The sequence below is a fragment of the Crocodylus siamensis genome, chromosome 14 (assembly GCF_052110815.1).
Source record: "Crocodylus siamensis isolate JL-2025a chromosome 14, ASM5211081v1, whole genome shotgun sequence".
Taxonomy (NCBI): Eukaryota; Metazoa; Chordata; order Crocodylia; family Crocodylidae; genus Crocodylus; species Crocodylus siamensis.
In genome coordinates, this window is record NC_143408.1 from 3,717,291 (window position 1) to 3,739,187 (window position 21,897).

The 21,897-nt window shown below is 58.0% G+C and overlaps 1 protein-coding gene across 1 annotated transcript in view; it reads right to left on the minus strand.

Annotated features, from left to right (window-relative positions):
* Nucleotides 1-140: 140 nt before the first annotated feature.
* Nucleotides 141-21,897, minus strand: part of LOC149853202 (hydroxysteroid 11-beta-dehydrogenase 1-like protein) — a 29,457-nt gene continuing 7,700 nt past the window's right edge. Inside the window, exon 8 of the mRNA XM_090027912.1 lies at nt 141-332. Within this exon, the coding sequence (XP_089884038.1) occupies nt 141-332 (192 nt within the window). The remainder of the gene's footprint in view (nt 333-21,897) is intronic.

Below are 21,897 nucleotides of genomic sequence, written 5' to 3' on the forward strand. Positions count from 1 at the left end.
AGCTTGCGTGCGCACGCCTGGGGTGTGCGAAACAGGCCCGGTGGGAGCAGATGAACCTGCGTGCTCAAGCACTCGCCGGCAAGCACGTGAACCTGCAGCGGCGTGCCCCATCACCCATGCACACCCCTCCACGCGCGTGCTCACGCCGGCGGCCGGACGACCGGGGCCCCCTCGGGCCCAAACACGTCTAAACCCGGCTTGGCCGAGAAAGCCCCCTCCAGCTGCTCTTCGTTCTTGTGAAGTCGGCCTGACCCCCGGGCCCGCTGGCTGGGGAGGTCTCCCACCTGCGCCGGGACACGGGCCCATCCTGCCCCTGCTTTTCGCTCCCGAGGCTGGAAAAATCCAGAGCGGCCGCGAGTGGCATGGGCGGCCAAGCAGGAGAGGGTTAACGGGAGGCTCGCATTAGTTCTGCTGCGAGTACGGGAAACCTCGGCGCAGCTGTCGGGCACGTTGGGAGGGGAGGATGGGGCGGGGCGAGACCCCCCGCAGGGGCCGGGACCCCGCAGTCCTCGGAGGGGAGAAGGCAGGACCGCCTGTAGCCCCCCGGCACGAGCCTGACACGAGCCCCAACGCCTCGCTCATCCTGCCGCCCGGTCCGCGCAGGGAGACCTCTCCCTTCTCCTCCGCTGCAGGCCCCAGCCGCAGTCAAGGTGTCTTAACACTGTGTCAGGTGAAGCAGGGGGGGCACCGTCCACGGACACGCTCGCAAAGCAGCCCTCCCACGGCCGGCGCACGTTAAGAGCCTACTGCTGCTGCTTTGGTTGCCTGGGCTCTGGCAGGGGGTGATTGTCCCTGGGAGCGGCTCTTTACATCCACAGACACCCCCACCCCTCAGGGCCTCGACACCGGGATCCAAGCTTGTGTAGATCAGCTCCAGCGCTAAAGCCGCGTCTCCGTGGGACTTGAATTCGGACACGTGCATTCCCTGTCTCAAGTCAGGATCTCCCCCGCCCGCTCTCAAGGGGGGTGCCTAAACCTCAGAGGCTGCTTTGCCCAGGCGGGCAACTGTGAGACAAGGGGTAGGTCTGCTCCATGCCGCCCTGCCTCTGTCCAACAGCCTCCTCCCCTGACCCCCGGTTCTCCTGGCAAACAAGGAACAAGCCCAATTACAGCAAGGACCAAGCTGACGCCAGGGCCCTGCTTTAATGAGGTTTCCACTCTGCAATTTTCCAGCACTTGACTGTGAAACAAAGCTGAGCCTGGAAGGCAGCGTACGCCGTTCTGCTCCCCCCACTACAGCCCTGCGCACCTGTGTCCCAAAGGGCTGCTAATCTAGTGCAAAAGCCGAAGCAAGCTTGCTCCTTGAACCCATCCCCACTCCTGCTCATGATGCCCCCTTGCATTGGGGTTTCACCACCGGCCAGGAGCAACAGGGAAAAACTGTGAAGGAAGCTTTGGGTCAAGGTGGTGCGCTGTTACCCAGCTCCCGGTAGCATGGGGATGGGGGTGCCCGCCCAATGCCAGGATGTCTGGATGGGAGTGGGCAGTTCCAGTCCTAGCACATCAGCGTGCCCCGCCGGGGAGTGCTTCCCTTAGGCACTGCTCTGTGCAGGAGCCCCGCAGCGCGGGGGTGGGAGTAAGGGGAAATGCATCCCCTCCTTTTAGGTCCTGTGGCTGCAAGGGATAGCTCGGGAGGGGAGGTGGGAAAGACGAGCAACGAAGCAGGAGGGGAGAAGGGGCAATGGCCTGAGCTACACGGGTGCTGCATCCAACTCACAGTCCTGCAAGCATGCGGGGCCAGGCCTGCAGCTGGTACAAACCCGCACGCTCCCATCATCCCCCGCAGCCGAGCGTCTGGGCCAGGCACATCCACAACGCTCCCACATCCTAATTTCCCTCCTCCTACCCCCAGGCTCGCCTCTTCCCCGTACCTGTGGCGACACCCATGTCTCAGAACCGCTCCCCCCGTTGCTAACAAGCTGCCTCTTCAGTTAGCGATGCCGAAGCCACTTTGCCATCGAAACGGGAGACCACCCAAGAAGTCCTTGTGCTCCAGGGAGCAGGGCTGCAGACCCTGCAAGGGGCACCTCTGAATCAGTGCCCAGGCAGGGATGGAGGGCACCATGCATCCTCGGCAGAGGTGTCAAACCGAAGCCCCGGCCACCTGCGACCATTAACAGGCCCACGGCACTTCGTTACAGGCAGGGGATTAGCCCCAGGCCCCTTGGCCAAATTCCAGCACGTCTACCCCGCGTCCTGCTGCTGGAGGCTCTTTGCTACCTACCCCGAGCTGCTGCCACACGTCGCTCCAGAGGCAGCCGCCGAGCAGTAGCGGGCACCAGCGGGTGCCAGGGTAAGCAACGGGTGCACGTCAGCAAATCACTGCAGTCTTCCCTGGCAGGGGAAATACTAGTCCCACCAAGGTGGTTTTCCTACTGGCGGGGGGAAAACCACGAACGTGGCCGGGGGCAGCACGCTGACCGGGGTAAAGCTCTTTCCAGTGGGAGGATCCGGGCTACACACCGACTTCACGGAAATGGGTGAGGGCAAGCAAAACTCGAAGGCATCCCGACCCCAAGCCTCTAGGCACATAGGATGCCCGCCAAAGGATCTGGAAGTGTCTGAAGCCCCACGCGGGGGTGGAGGATGCTTGCCGGTAGCAGGGCCACACGTGGCTCTTGACTGACTCACAGATTTGGAATTGGCGTGGCTGATTTGATGGGGAACGTAAAAAAAAAGATTCCTGAAAAAATAAAATAACCATAGCAGTCGATGGGAAGCTCCAGCTTGAAGGCCCCGGAGACCTGACCTTCTCTAGCAGAACCGGGGGGAGCCAGCCACGGCCGCGAAGCGGCAAACGGAGCAGGGGAGGGGGCGTGCATGCACGCGGCGGGGCCTGCAGCTCTCCTGCACGGGGCTGCAGGAAGGAGAGGAAATGGGAGGGCCGGACCCCACGGGAGCATTTCTTCCCAGTCCACAGAGCCGCCCAATACACTCGACCCCAGGGACGGCTGGAGGGGAGGACAAGACGGCACTGTTGAGCAGCCCAAGGGCCACGGAGAAACGGTGATCAGAGTCCAAAAAAACACTTCCCCCCCCACACACACACACACACAAAAGCCAGCAACAAGAAACCAGCCGGCCCCACCTGTGAGCATTTAAAGGGAGAAACCACAAAGCCCCGACATCACAAGGCGTTCAGCAGCGAGGGCTGCTCGCTCTTCCCGCGCAGGAAGTCAGGCCTCAGGAATTTGGGACTCGCAGCTGTGCAGATGGTTTCCCCATAAAGCCCTGAACTGCAAGCGCCTCTGTCCCCTTCGGCTAACCTTTCACCTCCCCTTCTCCGCGCCCAGCCCGGGGCGGACAGGACCGCGCCGTCACGCCTGCGCCCGGGGGCTCTCAAGGGACCGCCGTCCGGAGCAAGCAGGCTGCATTATCACCGGCGCGGCGATTAACCCGAATTAGCAAATTGGGCGCTACCGTCCGCTTCCAAAGGAGCCTGTGATTATCGCAGTTGGTTGTGGGGGGGGTGGGGGGGAATAAAAACCCAGCCTCGAGCGGGATGTGTGGAAAGTTGTATGCCGCAGCAGACTGGAAAACCACAGGCTTTTAAATCATTCTCCCGGCCCTGCATCTCCCCACCTTGTGTTTCTTAGTTGGTGTTACTGTCAGCCTGCCAGGTTGGCTTCCAGCTGAAAAGAAAGAGCACAACAGAGCCGGGTTGTTTTGCAAGATCGGCGTCCCCGCGAGGAAGGAGGAGAGAGGAGAGCACGCGTGCGAATCAACTCAGACATCTGGAGAATGAAATGCCCGCCCCGGAGTCTGGTTTCAATGCTACACACGACCCCCCCGGGAAACCGATGTCCATCCCGTATTTTTTTTTCACCCCTTTGAACAAAAGATCCTGCCTTGCTGGCCAGCGCTGCTACCAAACACTTTGATGGTGCTCGCCGGCGCTGGGTGGGACCCGCGCTGCCAAACTGCTAGAGGATGGAAAGGAAAATCACCCTCACCGGTTCCTCCGGGTCAGCGGGGCACAAATGGAGGCTGTCGGGTCCAGTCCACCGCCAGGTGGTAGTGGCTGCTTCAAATGACTTGTAGGGCCCAAAGAGACCCCCAGAGGTTGGGTTTCTCCTGTGTATCATCCCCTCTCTCGAAGAGTGCCTGGTCTGAAGAGGCAAGGTAGCACGCCAGGCAATGGAAAGAGCGTTATCCTCACTTCTGAGATGGGGAAGGATCACGGACTGATTTAGGGAGACCGTCTTCATAGTTTCATAGTCGGGTTGGAAGGGACCTGAGTAGATCATCGAGTCTGACCCCCTGCCCTGGCAGGAAAGAGCACTGGGGTCAAATGACCCCAGCAAGGTGTTCATCCAACCTCCTCTTAAAGACCCCCCGGGTAGGAGCCTGCACCACTTCTCTTGGAAGTTGGGTCCAGACCCTAGCCGCCCTGACCGTGAAGTCGCGCCTCCTGATATCTAACTTAAACCTGCCCTCTGCCAGCTTGCGAGCGTTATTCCTGGTCACTCCTGGCGGTGCTCGGGGGAACAGGGACTCCCCCAATGCCTGCTGATCCCCCTGACTAGTTTGTAACAGGCCACGAGATCCCCCTCAGCCTTCTCGTGTGGAGGCTGAACAGGTTCAGGGCCCGTCGCCTCTCCTCGTAGGGCCTGCCCTGCTGCCCCGTGACCATGCGAGTGGCCTCCTCTGGACCCTCTCCATGTTGTCCACATCCCTCCTGAAGTGCGGCGCCCAGAAGTGGACGCAGTACTCCAGCTGTGGCCTGACCAGTGCCGCACAGAGGGGGAGGATCACCTCCCTGGACCTGCTCGAGATGCATCTGTGGATGCACGCCAAGGTGCGGTTGGCCTTCCTGACCGCGTCCCCACACTGCCGGCCCATGTTCATCTTGGCATCAGCAATGACTCCAAGATCCTTTTCTGCCTCTGCCCTGCCGAGAAGGGAGTTCCCCAGCCTGTAGGTATGGTGCTGGCTCTTCCTCCCCAGGTACAGCACCTTGCACTTGTCGGCGTTGAATCCCATCCTGTTCTCATCCGCCCACCCGTAACCTGCCTAGGTCCAATTGCAGCCTGTTCCTCCCTTCTAGCGTGCCCACATCCCCTCACATCTTAGTGTCATCCGCAAATTTGAACAGGTGCTTTTTTACCCCCTCATCCAAATTGCTGACGAAGATGTTGAACAGTGCGGGCCCGAGGACCGAGCCCTGCGGAGCCCCACTGCCCACGTCCCTCCAGGTTGAGAAGGACCCATCCACTACCACCCTCTGGGTGCGGCCCTCCAGCCAGTTGGCGACTCATTTGACTGTGTGGGTGTCTACGCCACAGCCCCCCAGTTTCTTAATGAGAACGGGGTGAGAGACAGTGTCGAAGGCCTCCCGAAAGTCCAGGAAGACGATGTCCACTGCTCCCCCTGCGTCTACGGATTTGGTGACCTGGTCGTAGAAGGCCACCAGGTTGGTCTGACAGGACCTGCCTCTAATGAACCCATGTTAGTTGCCCCTAAGCATGATCTCCCCCCTGGCCCTTGTGGACACGCACCAGGATAACTCTCTGATGGACACTGGTGCAGGTCCCGAGCGACTTGCCTATGAACATACAAGAAGCCTATGGCAGAGCCAGGAATTGATCCCAGTTCCTCGGGGCCCACCCAGGGCCTTTCCTGCAAGACAAACTGGTGGCCCTTATCGAGCTGGCAGATCTAGGTCTAGCTCCTTGAGCGCAAGCGTCCACATCTGACACTACCGGAGACCCTCATGAGCTCCTCAGGACAAGGGGAGCCATTAAAACGTGAGCTCCACCACTGAAGGAGCCATTGCTACCCTTTCCCTTGACCGGCCGTGCCCTGGAGCGGGGCGATCTAAGCTGAGCAAAGCCCCTGGTTGCTGGAGGCCTCCTGTTTATTTAGACTGATATCCTACCATGTGCAGAAAGGCTTGGGGAAGCTCTTCACGCTGCCTGCACTTTGTCAGAGCCAAATCTGAGGTTTGGGCACATGAAAATGCAGCTACATCAGTAATTTAGTCTCCGAATTAATGGCACCTCTGCGATGCCAGGGTAACAATCCATGTGTATGCGCTTATCCCGCAGTACATATGAAAGCGGAGTAGCCTGCCTTGCACTGGCTCCAGGGTAAGAGCACACACACAGGCAGTTACCAGAGGAACTCACACTTTGCTAGCTGGCCTTGGGGTAACATGTCCCTGTGCCCAGACGCTTTGCATAGAAACTTAGTCAACGCCCAGCTATTCCATCATCTCAGTGCAGTTGTCGCAGGGCCTTCAGCTACTTCATCATCAAAGCCAAGCACTAGGCAAGACAAGGCATGGACCTAACTAGGACTCCATAATGAACCACGAGGGTGACGCTTCCACCCCCCCAACCATCAGCAGCCCCTGTCCTGCCTACAAATTGGATTCAGAGCAATAGATCTTTCTTTTCAGGGGTTTAGTCACAGGTATTGATTCCAACACTGTTTCCAGCCAGTTCTTTTAACCCTTGACCTGGGAGGGTCAGCCTTCTTTGGGCAGGAGGATAGGGTTACAGAGCTGCCACTGACCCTTCCAGGGTCCCTCCACAAAGCCCCTGTGTTGTTGCAGATGACAATGCCTCTGCTTCATCCCCACTTGTCAAAGCAAAGCCAGCTCCTCATCCCACTCCCCCCACATTGCCTCCCTTCCCCACCTCCCACATTTATAGTTTCATAGTTTCTAGGGTCGGAAGGGACCTGAGTAGATCATCTAGTCCGACCCCCTGCCGTGGCAGGAAATAATAATTATAATAATATTGCCGGACTAGGATGGAGGTGATGGGAAAGGAACCGGCGGCTGAAAGACGGAGGTGTCGCACATTCCTGCGACCGATTCCTGCTGCTTCTCCGTGGGTCTGGAGCAGCACCTGAGCATGCACCACGGCAAGGCTTGTGCTGCCCAGAGCTTGCACGTTCATTAGGAGAAGCCTGGTCAGACAATAAAGGCCTCATTCTGCTCTGGCAGGGCAAAGGGAAAGCACCCTCCTTCCCCCAAGATGCCCCCTACTCGGGGATCCTTCCCAGAACACATGGGGTATGATATGACCCCAGCATCCGTTGCTGCCCGGGGCAGGGGGTCGGACCTGATGATCTGTTTAGGTCCCTTCTGACCCTAAGTACGATGATACTATGATACAAGGAGAGCCTGCACCCAGCTGTTGGGGTAGAGAGCAAATCAGTATTTTGTCTGTTTGCACGATAAGACTTTCAGGGCAGGGCCTTTCTCAGTATGGACTTGGCACAATACAGCCCTGATCCTGGCTGAGCTTCCCAGCCAGCTATATAGCGTATAGGGTGTTAAAGACTCCTCGAGTTACAAAATCAAGCAAATAAAAGAGATGCTGCCGGAAAGGCAGGGCCAGACAACTTTCATTCGCACTCACTGTACCTATGTAATAGAGACCCAGCCCAAGGGCCCTTCAAATGCATTAGACCTGGTACCTGCATCTACTACCCGCAAGGGCCTGGCCTGGCCAGTATGACTTCTGGCTGTCCAGCCAAAGGACCATGTAGCCAAAGGACCCGGTGCGGGGGCAACTCCCCTTCTGTGTCCCTTCTGGTGCTCTTGCCCATCCCACCCACTGTCAGACCCCTGCCCCTATACCCCTCCCACCTTCCTGCCCTTGCCTTTGACTCCCAACCCTCCTGGCCCTGCCCCAACTCCACTGCCCTCCAGTCCTGCCGTCCCCTTCCCATCTCCACGTGACCTTGGTCCTCCTCTGTGCCTTCCCGCAGCCCCCTCTCCTAGCTCCTGGCCCTGGCAGTTTCTTCCCCCATCCCAAACTTGCCTTTTTTTTTTTTTTTTTTTGCAGGACTTCATTCCTGACCCCTCCATGTTCAAGTTGGGCTCTTTCTTCCTCCTCCTCCTCCTCCCCCATGCTTCCAAGGAGCCAGCAAACAGTGGGTGTTGAGAGCACAGAAGCAATGTGCAATGGCCTTGCTGCCTCCAGGAGCAGCAGCTGCAAGGAGAGTCCTGCTCAGCCTGGGCAGAAAAAAAGAGCAGTGCCTTAGCAAAGCCAGCGCTGGCCGCAGACAGGAGATAGCAGGAAAGGAAGCAACATCCCAAGGGGTGAGGAAATCCCAGGACCCAGCAGACACCAACCTGCCCCACTGAAGTTGTCAGCGGTGGGCCCTTTGGCTGAACGCAGGCAGATTCCCATCGGGATGGCAAGACGAGCCTGGGACACTCTTAAGTTACTAAAAGGCAGGAACTGTCTCTTTTCTTAGGGCGGCACCGGGCCAAGTGGGGGTTACACAAAGCCACAGATGAAGCTTGAAAGTGCTAAAGCCATCATCATCACCATCAAATTGTAGGCAACCATCAGTCCTCTAGCTTGTGCTGCATGCATAAGAGGTCTAGTCAGGTGCCTGGTGAATTTGCCTATCAGGAGCCCTGTGACCATCACGCCAAGACCTCTGATGCATATGCCTAGGCAAGAGTACGGAGGAGCGGAGTCTGCCCAAGACCTACCGCCCTCCCTTTAGACCACTGAGACGGCATCTGGAGGTCGGACTGAGTCCAGATGTTCGGTGCCTCAACGGCTGTAGCTTCTGCCAGGGATCAACAGAGAAGAACTGCTGCTGACTGCCTAATGCCCCAGCGAGGACACGCGTCTCCCAGGGCGATGTCCAAGGGGTGGGGTGCGAGGGCTTTGAGGCACCCTACTCCGGAGGTTGCAACAGTACAGTATTGTATAGGAGCTACCCCGCCACAACCAGCGCTGCCACGTTGCCCCCAGGCCCTCCAGGCAGCTGGGGAAAAGGCTGATCTCATGCCTTTAAAACAAGCCAGCAGCTGCACCAACCAGCGGTTGCCGCTATGAGCAACGAGGCTCCGAGGTCCTTCCGGACCCGGCTGCCCATCTGCTTAGCGCAGCTAAAACAGGCCAGCTCCCGCTGCCGACAACCCCCGAGGGCCGGCACCAGATCCAGCCATCTTCGAGCCCCCCGCCAGGCACCCACAGACAGCTGGGTGGGCTGGGGTGGCCTTTGGCGCAGGTCCGGGTGCTGTAGGGAGCAACCTTAATTGTTCAGCCATTGAACCCCCCACGGTGAACTATGAGGCTGGGAAATCACCGAGGGGGGTGGGAAACGGGCTGCTGAATTATTCATGGGATTGCTGCTCACAGGAAATTGTGGGGAGCTGAGGGGGTGTCTGGGTTGCTAACGTGTCATTGAAAAGCACGCGTGTGCATGCACATGCATACACACGGCAGAGCTCCCCCACGCTGCTGTGCAAGAGGCACAAGCCTGGGATTGGGGCCCCATTGTCATCTGCTTCCTCACTGAATTTGCCAAGCGGTTTCGAGGTGCCCGAAAGCCCCCCTCCCACCTCCAAGGCAGGGAGCATTGCGGAGCCCCCCCACTCCCGCCCACCACACAATTTCCCCTTTCATCCCACAGCTGCCAGAGCTTGGCTGGTGTCTCTGGGCCCAGCCGCTACAGCTGGTTCACCTTTCGCACAGACTCAGCAGCTTCCCATTTCCCCCCCAGCGCCGTCCCGGAGAAAATGGGTTATTTATGAGGGGCCAGAGGCAGGAAGAAGGGGGCCTGCAAAATATTACAGGGAAGAAATTCCTTGCGGGTGGAATGTGCGCAGGATAAATGGGGCTTTTTATGCCTCTTTTGTGTGGCCTTGGAAACAGGCGGTTTCTTGCACCAAGGAGCAAAAACGTTAGAGCCTGCTGGTGTCTGCAGCTGCACCAGTTGGAGGGGAATTGCGAACCGGGCCCTGGATGGCATCATTACAGCGTGCAACGCACCTACCAGTCCAAATCTGGCCCTCACTGGGCAGAGGAGGGACGAGATGCTGCTGCACGGAAGCAGGAGGGGAAGCGCATGGCTAAGGTGCCAGCGGTCTTGTCCGAGCGCCAGGCAAGTTGATCCTAACCTCTCTCGGTAGATCCACGTCTATGAAATCTATGTGCGTGGGTAGATCCAAGCTGCCCTGCACCCACCGTACCCAACCCCAGCTCAATATCTCGGACTTGATGATGTACTCAGGTCCCTTCCGACCCTAGAAACTATGAATATATCCTTTATGAGGGATACCTTATTTATTTGGGGGGGAGGGTCATTGAAATGTCATGTCTTGGGCCAGATCAGTTCCAAATGCTATCGACGGAGCAGAGCTCAATTGTTCACGTCTGCGTGGTGCTACCACCGGCAAGTCTCCTCCCTCCCAGACTCTTCAGTCTGGGGCTTCAGATACACCCAAATCCATGGCAGGCATCTTGCATGCAAACCCTGGAGGTCTTAGAGTTCAGATGCCCCCTCGTCTCACTTGCCCCAAGCCCAAAAAACCCCACGAGCAATCCCCCGTGCCCATAAATTGCATCGCCAAGATCCTCCCACTTGGAGGCACTTGCAGACTCTGGCAGGGATCAGCCTGCCCGCAGTCGGGACGGGTCCTCCGAGTCATTCAAGGCTGAAAAGGGGATCTCCCCTGCCAGGTACACCTTGGTGAGCTCCCCGGATCCACCTGCCCCTGGGCCTCTCTGCTCCTGGCAGGGAGAGGGCAGGATCCCGTGGATGCACTGCAAGCCCACGACCCAGCCAGGGGCCTCACTCCTCCAGGCAGTGGTTTAAGTCACCACATACTAATGCTAGGCATGGCCCGGGAACTGCAGGCTGCTCCTCCAGATACACTGGTCCCCATCCCAGCACTGCTGCTGGGACCAGTGGCTTGTGAGTAATTTCCAAAAGTGAGGCCTTGCAATGAGGGATGGGGTAGGGAGGTCAGCAGGAACTCCTATGGCAGCCAGCCACACACAGGACCCAGCTCCAGCTTGGACCTGGGCAAACCTTCCTCCCATCTCTCACAGGCACATGGCACAACCAATGTCTATGTGGCAAGCCCCACGGGCACCCGTCACTCTCCGCCCACAAACTCATTTCATCCCCAACCGGCCAGGAGCAAACTCGTGGCTTCCCTGCTGCAAACTGCAGGGAAGTGGCTCCGGGTTTACATGGGTGTAGCCCGCTGAGCGGTCCCTGCCGTTCAGCATCCTGTCCAGCAAGGCGCACGGCCAAAGGCCTCTCATTGTTCGTGCTTGATCCACTGAATCGTCTCACCTTAGCTAGCAGGCAGCTGCACCACAGTCATGCTCCCCTCTCAGGCTGGAAAGCCGAAAGCAGTGAGGGGTGGAGGGGAGGGGGGTGCCGGCAGCGGGCACGAGGTGTGGGGGAAGCCACGGGGCAAGGAAGCAAGGCCAGCGGGGATGGAGGCAGCTCCAGTCTGCTGCACACGATTTCCTTTCTGCCTGCTCTGCTGGAAGGCACCAGCCCTAGCCAGGCTCCTCCAGCGCGCGCAGGGGTTGGGTGATGGACGCGACGTGGAGCAGAGCCGAGCTGCTCGCTGAGGCAGAGCTGTTGCTCTCTCCTGGGGGCTGCCCAGCCAGCCTGGAGCGCTCTGCGGTGCATCCGAGCAGCACACGGTGCAGCCGCTGGCCCCTGGCCCAGGTTGAAGCACCCCGCTCTGCTCCAGTGGCCTTGGGGGACACGCTCTGCGGGTCCCTGCCCTGCTCCGCCATGCCCGAGTCCCACCCCGGGGGATCTGCTGCAACCCAGGCAGGGGCACAGAGCTGACACGAGGGAGTCCAAGCTGAGACGGCAGGAGGAGCGCGAGCCGAGGCGGGGTGCAGGCTGCTCTGGCACCTGGCAGAGGGTCTCTCAGACACCGCGGACAGCTGGGACGCAGCAGCAGAGCGCCACGAGAGTCGCCGGAGCAGAGGGGCGTCTCCGGTAGAAGCTGGCGCGTGGGCACAGCTCTCCGGGAGGCTGGCAGGAGTCTAAGTGCAGCGCATACACAGAAGTGGCTGGCAGCGGGCATCGGCCACGCCAGCTTGTACTCCCCTCTAGGTTTGCTTGGACTCCCCCGTGGACTAAGGACCATCTTTAGGGGTCAGAGCAGAGCTGAGCATCCACCCACCAGCTGGACGTGGTGCTGGTTGGGACTGACCTCAGCTGTGCCATCTTGGGGGGCACATTTCTGCAGCCTGAACCTTGAGCTCGTCCCCCACGGGCCACCGAACAAGAAGGCTTTTTGGTGACTGATTTCAGCTAATGACAGACTCTTAGGAAATGAGGGCTGGAAGGGACCTCAGGGGGTCACATCTAGCCCAGCCCCCTGCTCCAAGCAGGACCAGCCCCAACTACATCATCCCAGCCAAGGCTTTGTCTACCCGGGTCTTGAACACCTCCAAGGATGGAGACTCCACCACCCGTTCCAGTGCTTTACTACCCTCCTCATGAGAAAGTTTTTCCTAACATCCTCAACTTCCCTTGCTGCAACGTGAGCCCGTTGCTCCTTGTCCTGTCATCTGCCCCCACTGCGAACAGACAGAGGGGAACCCAGCTCCCCTCTGCTAGGGGTCAGCCGGGATAGACCCCCTCCCCACACCCCACCCGAGAGCTAAATGCTCCAGGATGGGGCTGCTGTAGGGAGAGCGGGAAGGTGCCCGGCAGGACTACGGCTTCCGGCGGGCTCTGCCGCTTCTGGGCTCGCCCGGGCCAGCCTCCCCCGGCGAGCCTGGAAATGAGAAGCAGCTGGGAAAGCTTTATCTTGTACCTCGCGCGCCTCCTGTTGCACTGGGATCTGGACAGCGAGCGCTCGGGGCTGGGGCTAACAAAGAGGCTATTGAGAGCGGGCAGGGAGCGCTTCAGGGAAGGAGGGCTCGCTTTCGAGGAGGAATGAGATGTTCTCTCCGGAGCAATTTGCTCTCACGGCGTGTGCTGCGAGCGGACGGCAGCGCCCCACCCAAGTCCGTTGCCCCAAAGTGGCAAGTAGCGCTGAAGGAAAGCGGTGGTGGTGGGGGTGGGGGTGTCATCTAGTCTCAGCCCCACCTGGGCTATCCATTTGTCTGTCTAGTTGCCACCCCTTGCAGCATCACTCCCCCACAGTGACTGTCACCTCCATTTCACAGAGGGGGAAACTGAGGCAGGCCAACTCCAGGCCCAAAGGGAGCCTGACTCCAAACTGGGAACTGAACCCCAGTCTCCTGCTTGCTGCCTGGGGGCCTTAAACCCAAGATCTCGTTCAGGGACGGGGCACATCCCAGCACCTCACTTGCAACAAATGCCTTGTGACTTCACACTCTTGCTGCCCTCCCACCCCTCAACCGCAGCCCCTCACCGTGGCTGCTAATATTCAGCCAGCCGCCGGCACAGCGAAGCCCATGAAGGTACCAAGCAGACTCAGCTGTTCGACATACGTGCTGGTGCTGTGTTTGCATATGGGGGGGGGGGGTGGATTTAAGGCACACGTGTGCTGTAGGCCGCCCGCAGGTTGCACTAAACATGCATGCGCAGGGATGCATGCATATTGTGCGCAGCGAATGAGGGCTCACACATGCACGTGCACACATCCAGAGCAGCCCTGCCCCCTCCCCACCCCCACCCCGGAGGCACAAGGATCTCCAGGCCAGGAGAGCCCGGAGGCTGACAATTAGGACCAGCAGACTGCAGCGCTCAGGGCTAATGGGAACTGACAATTAGAGGCATTTAATCAGCCAATGTGAAGCCAAGCGAGGCCCCGTCACAGAAGGAGCGTGCACCAAACTTGAACTCGGCGGCAGTGGCAGCAAGGACCCTGCTTTGCAGATAATTAGAGGGACCAAACTTGTCTCTTTACAGGGATCCTGGCTTGAACTTTTCACCTTCTTCACACACCAAGTGCTGGTTGTGTTTGTGGGAGGTGTGAGCTCTGAACAAAAGCCGGGAGTCAAAGCGGGGCTGCAGGCCAAGCAGGAGCAGCTGCTACGCAGGCAAGGCTGATGCCAAGGGGCAGGAAGCACTTCTCTTAGTCCTGGGGGTTTGGGGAAACAAAGGCCTTTACCCACTCTCCATCCCCGTCTCTCTAGAGACCCTTTTGTCCTCCTTTTGCTTCCTGTGCCAAGTTTGGCCCCCCTCCATCTTCCAAAGACAGCTTCAGCATTAACAGTAGGGCTGGCAGAAAGCTACAAACAAACCAGGAACGTACAGCGCCAAGCGCATGGGAGTCCTGGCCTGTGACTGAGGCTCCCTGGAGCCACTGAAATACGAGTTCAAATTACGCAGCAAAGGAGGAAAATCAGCTTCCCGAGATGCAAAGGGGAAGAGGAAAAGCCAACCAAAGGCACACCCAGATGTTAATATGCACAGCACTGCTACCGCACAAGTGCATATACCAGTCCTCATTTGGGGTCTGCAGCTCACCGTGTAACACACCTGATCTCTGCTCACGATTAAAGTGCATAAATCACTTAAGTGCACAGGATCTTCCCTAGGATTTTGTCTCTTGCTTGTACTCCCGTTGTTTTCCGCAAAACAGAGACGGAAGAAGCAGCCCTCAAAGGGCTGCTACGAAAACGGCACCAGTCTGTTTTGGGCCCCGTTTCCCCTTGTCGTCACTAAGTTCACATTAAGCAGACTGAGCGAGCGCGCTGCAGTGGCAGGCCCTGCACTTGCACTACAGCACTGCTCGAAGGCATCGGCTGAGGCTGGGGCCTGCTGTATATGGTTTGCGTCCAGAAGAGTCTCCAACTGCTAGACGAGACAGACATGAGGTGGAAGGGAAACTGAGGCGCAGAGCATGACGGACACGCAGCAAAGCAATGGCAAAGTCTGGCCTCAAGCACAGGCCTTGCAACTCCCAAATCTAAGTCACGAATAAGAGCTGCCCAAGGGAGTGTCCTACAAAGGGTGATGTGGGACCACAGAGGCCAGGACACTGAATCATAGAAAATGAGGGTGGAAGGGGCCTCAGGAGGTCACATCTAGTCCAACCTCCTGCTCAACGCAGGGCCAGCCCCAGCTACATCATCCCAGCCAAGGCTTCATCTAGCCAGGTCTTACAAAACCTCCAAGGATGGAGAAACCACCACCTCTCTAGGTAACCCGTTCCAATGCTTTACTACTTTCCTAGTGAGCAAGTTTTTCCCTAATCTCCAACCTCAACTTTCCTTGCTGAACCCATTGCTCCTTCTGTCATCTGCCTCCACTGAGAACAGCTCAGCTCCATCCTCTTTGCAGCCCCCCTGCAGGGAGCTGAAGGCTGCTATTCAATCCCCCTCGGTCTCCTCTTCTCCAGACCACAGCCGAGTTCCCTCTGCCTCTCCTCAAGCCATGTCCCCCAGCCCCATAACAATTTTCATTGCCTTCTGCTGTACTTTCTCCAACTCGTCCACATCCTTTCTGCAGTGGGGGCCCAAAATGACACAGGACTCCAGATGTGGCCTCCCCAGTGCCAAACAGAGGGCATTGTCACTAGGAGCAAGTCAGTGCATCTCTTATCTGCCTTCCATCCCCTGATCCTCCTCCCCCTCTACCCCAAGGCCTTTCTGGACACCGCCCCCCCCCCAGGGGAAAGGCCAAATTCAGGTGCTGGGGAACTGATTGGCCTCACAAGGTGGGATTTGGCCAGATGTCTGTGGTGAATGCACAAGGGAGAGCATGCACATGGGGGTGAATGCACATTTGGCCAGATGTCTGTGGTGAAGGCACACTGCCAGTGTTTGTGCAGTATGCGAGTGCAGGGTGAATGTGTGTGCAAGAAGCTTGGGCAGCCTGGGGCACTACCTGCTTTGCACATTTCTGGTATGTTTGATACGGTGCACGTGGCCGGGCTAGCACGCAATATACTGCATGGACCTGGTGCAGTCACACATGAATGGTACACAACTATGCCCACGTGTACAATGCGTGCGAGTATGCGCTTACATGCATCATGTGTGGTGCACGTGTGTGCTTTTAAAGACGAGCAGAAATGGCAAGAAACCCCCTTCCCTTCTGACTAACAGAGCGCTTTCCAGCCACCGCTGCTCCCTCTGCTTGTGCGTTATCCCCTTCAACCCACGTCCTGGACTCTCTCCGGACAGCGACCCCCTCCTAAATGCATCTTGCAGGGGGGTTGGATGAGATGACCCTCGAGATCCCTTCCAGCCCTGCGATTCTGCACCTGGCAGAGGGGGCAACCCACTGTAGCTCCTAAATGGCCCTGGCAAACGAACCTAGCGAGAATCCCCCCACCCCAGAGTTTCCAACTTCCTTCCGCCCCCCACTGGGATTTCTCTCTCCTATAACCCCTTTGGCCTCCCACTGGTTTGGTCCTGGGAGCAATACAAAATCCCAACAAAACTTCTTTCTCTCTTTCTCAATAAAAAGAGGGAAAGGGTGGGGGGGACCACGCTCTGGAGGGGAACGAGGCATTGAACACGCAACAATGTGCCCGGCGTTTGATCCCCTCGTGGAGAAAACCCCTTTTGTGGCAAGGTGCATTGAAGCTTCTGGAGCTTCGGAGGGAGGCGAGCGGTGAATGGCAGGAGAGGAATAATAAGTCTCTCTCTCTGCGAGGGCGGCTGAGTGGCAGGACCCGAGCTGCGGCATCCCCGGTCTCACCCTCCCGTGTTTTGTCTCCAGCCCCCGGGGGCCCCGGCCGTGAAAGGAGGCTGCAGGAGCCTGCCCGACTGGTCCGAGGGGGTTGGACCGGCGTAGAGGGGGGTCTTTGGTGCATCTGTCTCCCTGTGAAGAGCCATCAAGATAATCCCTGGACCATGAGAACCCTCTGCTCCCGTCGACCCCTCTCGGGGTGCATCTCCCAGGCTCTTCCCCCAGCTCGGCTGAAGCACACTACGCCCCTACAAAATGCACCGCTTGGGTACTACTGCAGCACGATTGGGACTTGCACAAAGTTGCGTCCCATTTCACATTCCCCGTGGGGAAATCACGCTGTGCTGATGAGCAGCGTCTACACAATGGCTTAGACAGGACCTGATCCAACGCCTCAACGGATCCCACAGCACTTTGCTGGCTGTGGGCTGGCTCCTACACCCACGAAGGTCAACAGCAAACCTCTGCAGAGATCGCTTCTCCCCACTCTGGGATGCAGCCAGCTCCGGGATGGAAGGCAGCCGCTGTCTGGCAGCCCCCAGAAACACTCCAGCAATGGTCTACTTGAAATTGCAGACTATCCTCCTAATGGAAGAAGTGACAAGTATTATTTAGCAGGGCGAGCAAGAATGGGAGCCCAGGCCCAGACTGAGCCAGATTCTAGCTTTACCCAGCACAAGAAAACATAGGCAGACAACTTCCCGACCAGCCCTAACCCTACAGCATCCCAGTGCTCCTTCCCATGGGAGGCAGCTGCCTACCGGAGAACAAGAACCTGGATCCTTAGTCAGAGACGGAAGAAAAAAACCCAACACTTCTTTCCTACAAGCCCACAGGGATTCCCATGGGCATCAGCGGGTGTTGGCCTGAACCCTACAATCTTCGGGTCTCAGAGTCACAGAAAAGCAGGCCTGGAAGGGACCTCCGGAGACCTAGTCCAGCCACCTGCTTGGGGCAGCCTCATGCCCACCCCAGAAAAGCCGCTGTCCCCAGAAAGGTCTGCGTCTAACCTGTTCCTAAAGCTACGCAATCAACCCCGCTGCACAGCCACGAGGAATACTGCCCCAAACACGTTCAAGCCCATGGCAGAAGCTCCCATTGAATGGCTGGGTGCAGGCCCTGGGTGTCTGTCTGGCACATCCAGACTCTTTTTTTTTTTTTTTTCTCTTTTAAAAACCAAAGAGAGAGAGAAAAAAAGGGTTTGGGGAGAAAAAAAAATGACCACGGGTGAGGCGCCGACTAGGTGGGAGGGGAAAGCCAGCTCTGCAAGATAAGCTTCTGGCCTATTCTGGACCCAGCTCTTTCACATCCTTCGCCTGCACTTCCACCTCGCTTGGCCCCCCAGGTGTGAGCACTGCCAGCAGCCTGCATGGTGCAGGGCTGAGCGCAGGTCCTGTGGGGCGTCCCCAGACCGCTGCAGGCAGAGCGCCGGGGGGGCACCAGGAAGGGCAGGAGAGCGTGGGGAGCTAAATGGCTGGGAAGCCGTCTTGGGGGTCAGATGTGTCCCGCCATGAGCTAGCCCGGGGCGGGGGGAGGGGGTGACACTCCAGTAACTAGCCCAGGGGGTTCATACCTGCTAACCAAGCTAAGGGGACCCCTCTCAAAACACAGGTCCAGCCCACACTGCTCTAAAATCAGGCTATTCAGGGACCCATCCCCTTCCCCCAAGTCTACTGGGGCAATAAGGGCTTCACCCCAACCCCACCCTCCAAGGGGGAAGCAGGGCATCTCTTCCCTCCCTTGCCTTTTTTATTCGCTCCCTAACTCCTCCCTTTTCTCTCCTACCTCTCCCCCGTTTCCCATCCCTTTCCTGTTTCAAGGTCCCCTTCCCCTCCAACTTTCCTTCCCTTTGTTCCTCAATCCTTTCTCTGCCCCTGCCCAATATTGGCAGCATCCCGCTAGAGTCTCAGTCTCCCTTGAGGGAGGGGGCTGGACCCCTTTCTCCCCTGCACTTTGTTCCTCCTTTCCACACTCTCTCCTGTCCCCTCTTTGCAAAGGGCCTGGCTATGGATGACTGGAGCAGCTGAGAGCAATGGTGTGTGTGTGCGCATGGGGGGGTGGAAATCAGGGCCCCCCCACCCGCTCTCCCAGCTCCCCGGACAGTTTCTAGAGTGCACATTGTGCTACGGCCTCATTGAGACCGTCCTGTGCTATTAGCCTTTGAGCACTCGCTGAACTGGAAACGCGGCCCCTGGAACGCAGCGGAGCAAGCGGGGGGGGACGACAGGACGCGGAGCGCCCCCGGACCAGCGCAGACACCCGAGCTGTCGCTGCGCGCGCGGGAGGTGCCAGGGTGGTGCGTGCATGCGTTTGCATGGGGGAAGGGGCTGTTAATTGGCACATTGTGGGCTCCGGCGCTGGGCTGTGCTGCTGCCTTCGGAAAACAGGCCCTTGTTTGAAGCAGTTGGCTGGGCCTTGCGCGGAAAGCGTTCACGGGTCACTTCTCCTTTGTCAACCACACTCTCCCCGCTCCCGGCACCCCTCCTCCTCCGCGCAGCACTCACAGTTGCACAAGATGCTCGACTCCACCGCTCGCAGCCCTTGCAACGGGACGGAGCTGGGAGCTTTTCACCCAGGGGAGGCGGATGCGGAGGGCTGCTTCCTGAGATGCTCCCATGGGGGCACAACCGTACCTCAATGCAAGGCAAACTTTAGGGTACACCCCCCACCTCCATCCAGTCCTCCCAGCTCCCTATGGACTCACCGAGTGACTCGCTTTCTGTGCCTCAGTTTCCCCAACTTGCAGTCCAGGACATCAGCATAGGCCCATCTGCTGCAAATTGCTCCAGCGAAGGGCGCTATGAGAAGAGCCCATCGTTAATGGTTATTAGTGGCGGTAGGTCTAAAACCAGCCACGCAGGCACTCAGCTAATAATGCACAAAACAACGCATGAGCCGGAGCCCAGTTACACCATTCAGAGATGCAAACTAGGGGCAGAGCAGTATCTAATACCCCCTCCTTATTACAGGGCTCCACAAGGACCGGGAGACCCACTGCTTAAGCCAGAGCAGCCTGATCCACCCTCTGTGCCAGGGGCCCAGGTCCTTGCAGACCCCGACAGGTGGGATCCCAGGGTCCTGTGCAAACACCAGGGGCTGCCCAGCTCAGCTCAGGGGAGCGAGGCTGCAAAGAGGACACTGAATATCCAGAGCGCTGCGTTCAGGAGGAACAACAGCAAAAAAACCCCAACCAGGTTCCTGCTTGGGCAGGGAGGCAAGAAAGCAGGAGGGGAGAGAAGGGGCTTCCCCACTGAAACAAAGTGCTGGGGCATAAGGGCTGTGCAGCCCAGTTACAGCAGGGGGGATTAGGGCAGGGACCCCCCCCCACCACCTGCAACAGGGGGACCCCATCCTCCACGAGCACCTGATACGGGGAAAAATCCTGCCTGCTCCCACCTAGAAACGAGCCATAAAGGGCCTTCAGTGGAGCCTGCAAAGCAAGTGCGAGGCATTGTGGGAGACTGGGCTTTATGAGCCAGGATTAACCGCCCTAATCGGCTTCAGGTGCGGCTGGCTCCATTCCCAGGAACCGGCCGCCACAGACAGGCTCTTGTCAGTGGCCAGCGCGGGCCGCTGGCGTTAACGATGCAGCCAGAGCTGGGACGCAGGGGGCTGCTGGCTGGAGACAGGGCACTGGGTTTAATTGCCCCGGGGGGCCATTTAGCTGCTCCGCTGGTCCCTGCTGCAGGGACTCAAGGGGTTTTTTTGGGGTGGGGTTGAAAATTGTTCACGTCCCAAGTCCAATCAGCCAAATCAATTCCAAAATGCACGTGAATCCTTCAAGAACCGGGCTACCAGCAAGCGTCCTCCACCTCCGATACTTCCAAATCCTCTGGCGGGCATCCGATGTGGAAGCCCCAGCCTGGAGATGCGGGGTTTGGATACCCCCGAGTTTTGCTTGCCCTCAGCCGTACAGCCACAGGAGCAAGCTAGGGAGGAGTCTCCTATTCTCACTGGAAATCCAACTGGGAGGCTAACTATGAGGCTCTTGTAGGAAGTCCTGTCTGCAAGCAGACCAGGGTGCAACCCTCCACTACACAGCGCTTTTTTAATTGCATTACCTCGGTCAGGGTACTGCCCCCTGCCATGGTCGTGGTTTTCCCCTGCCAGTAGGAAAACCACCTTGGTGGTCATGGTATTTCCCTGGGCAGAGCTAGGGTCTCCCCCCTGCAACTCCTGCCAGCATCCCCTGCACTGTGAGGATGGGCTCCTCTGCCTGCCTTGGTGATGGGGAGCAAGTCCCTGAAAAACCACCTTGCTCCCTCCTCCTCCCGCACCCGCTCAAAGTGGTTTCCTTTTCCCTCCTGCACACAGCTCTTCTTTCCAGACTCCTGGCAGCTCATCTCCATGCCGGGGACTGAGCGGGGCATGAGATAGCATGACCAATGCTTGCCCCTCCAGAAGGAACCATGTACCCAGCCACATACCAGCGGGCCTGTGCATGCTGGGAGCCCCTCTGCTGCTGCTCCACGTGCATTTCCTGCAGTTGCATGTCTGCTCTGTGTGTGGCCGTGCAAGACCTTTGCACACACAGGCTGCGGGTCCAGGAAGGCAGCACAGGCCTGCTCAGTGGGGCTCCCTGTGCTCTGATCCTGAACACGCTGGCACGACCTGAAACCTGCAACATTAACCACGTGGCAAAGCAGAACCTCTGCCTTCTGCACCATCCCCGAGATATCCTCACCGTGATTGCCAGGCATCTTGAGAGCATATAATTTCATCTCTGTTCCCAACAGACTTACATGAGGGTGTAATTCAGGTCCAGAACCGTGCCTCTCCCAGGTGGATCTGGCAGGGGAGACATTTGGACATTTCCGATGGGTCTAGAAGTGGCACAGCTGGGCTCAGAGCTTATTTTCCCAGCATGGATCTGCTTTGGTGGTACATTATCCAGCTTGTGAAGGTGCTGGGCAGACTCAGGGATAACAGGACTGGCCCAGAAGAGCTGGGCTGCATGCCCAGCCCCGCCACAGATATCCTCCATCACCTTGGCCATGTCTATTAACCTCTCTGGCACTCAGCGAAACATAAGGGTAATAACCTTCCTTTTGTTTGTTTTGGCTGCGAGCTCTTTGGGGCTGGTGCAGCCTCTTACTACGGGTGCTGCATTTTGTGATGTATAAGGAATACCCCACAAAAAGGGAAAAAAGGATGAAACGGGGAGGAGGGGGGAATATTTAACCATAAAAGTGTCCAAAAAATGGACTGAAATCTAGTGATTTTTCATTGCATCACAGCAGGGTATACACTGTGTCTTAATTTAGACCTCCATTTTCAGCACAAAGCATGTGTCATTTACATCAGATCATACGGTATGTACAGCACGTAGCACGGTGGCGCCCTGATTTCTGCTAACACCTCTAGATGACTGTGATACCAGCGGCACTATCATGAGACAGGCCCTGAGCGGCCTCCTCCAGCCCATCCCCACTTGTTGAATGCCAAGAGGATGCAATGGGGAATGCACTGGGATCAACTCCAGCACAACCCAGCTCAGGTGGAAACAGCCCCTTTATTGGAGAGGGGTGGCATGACCGCTGGCTC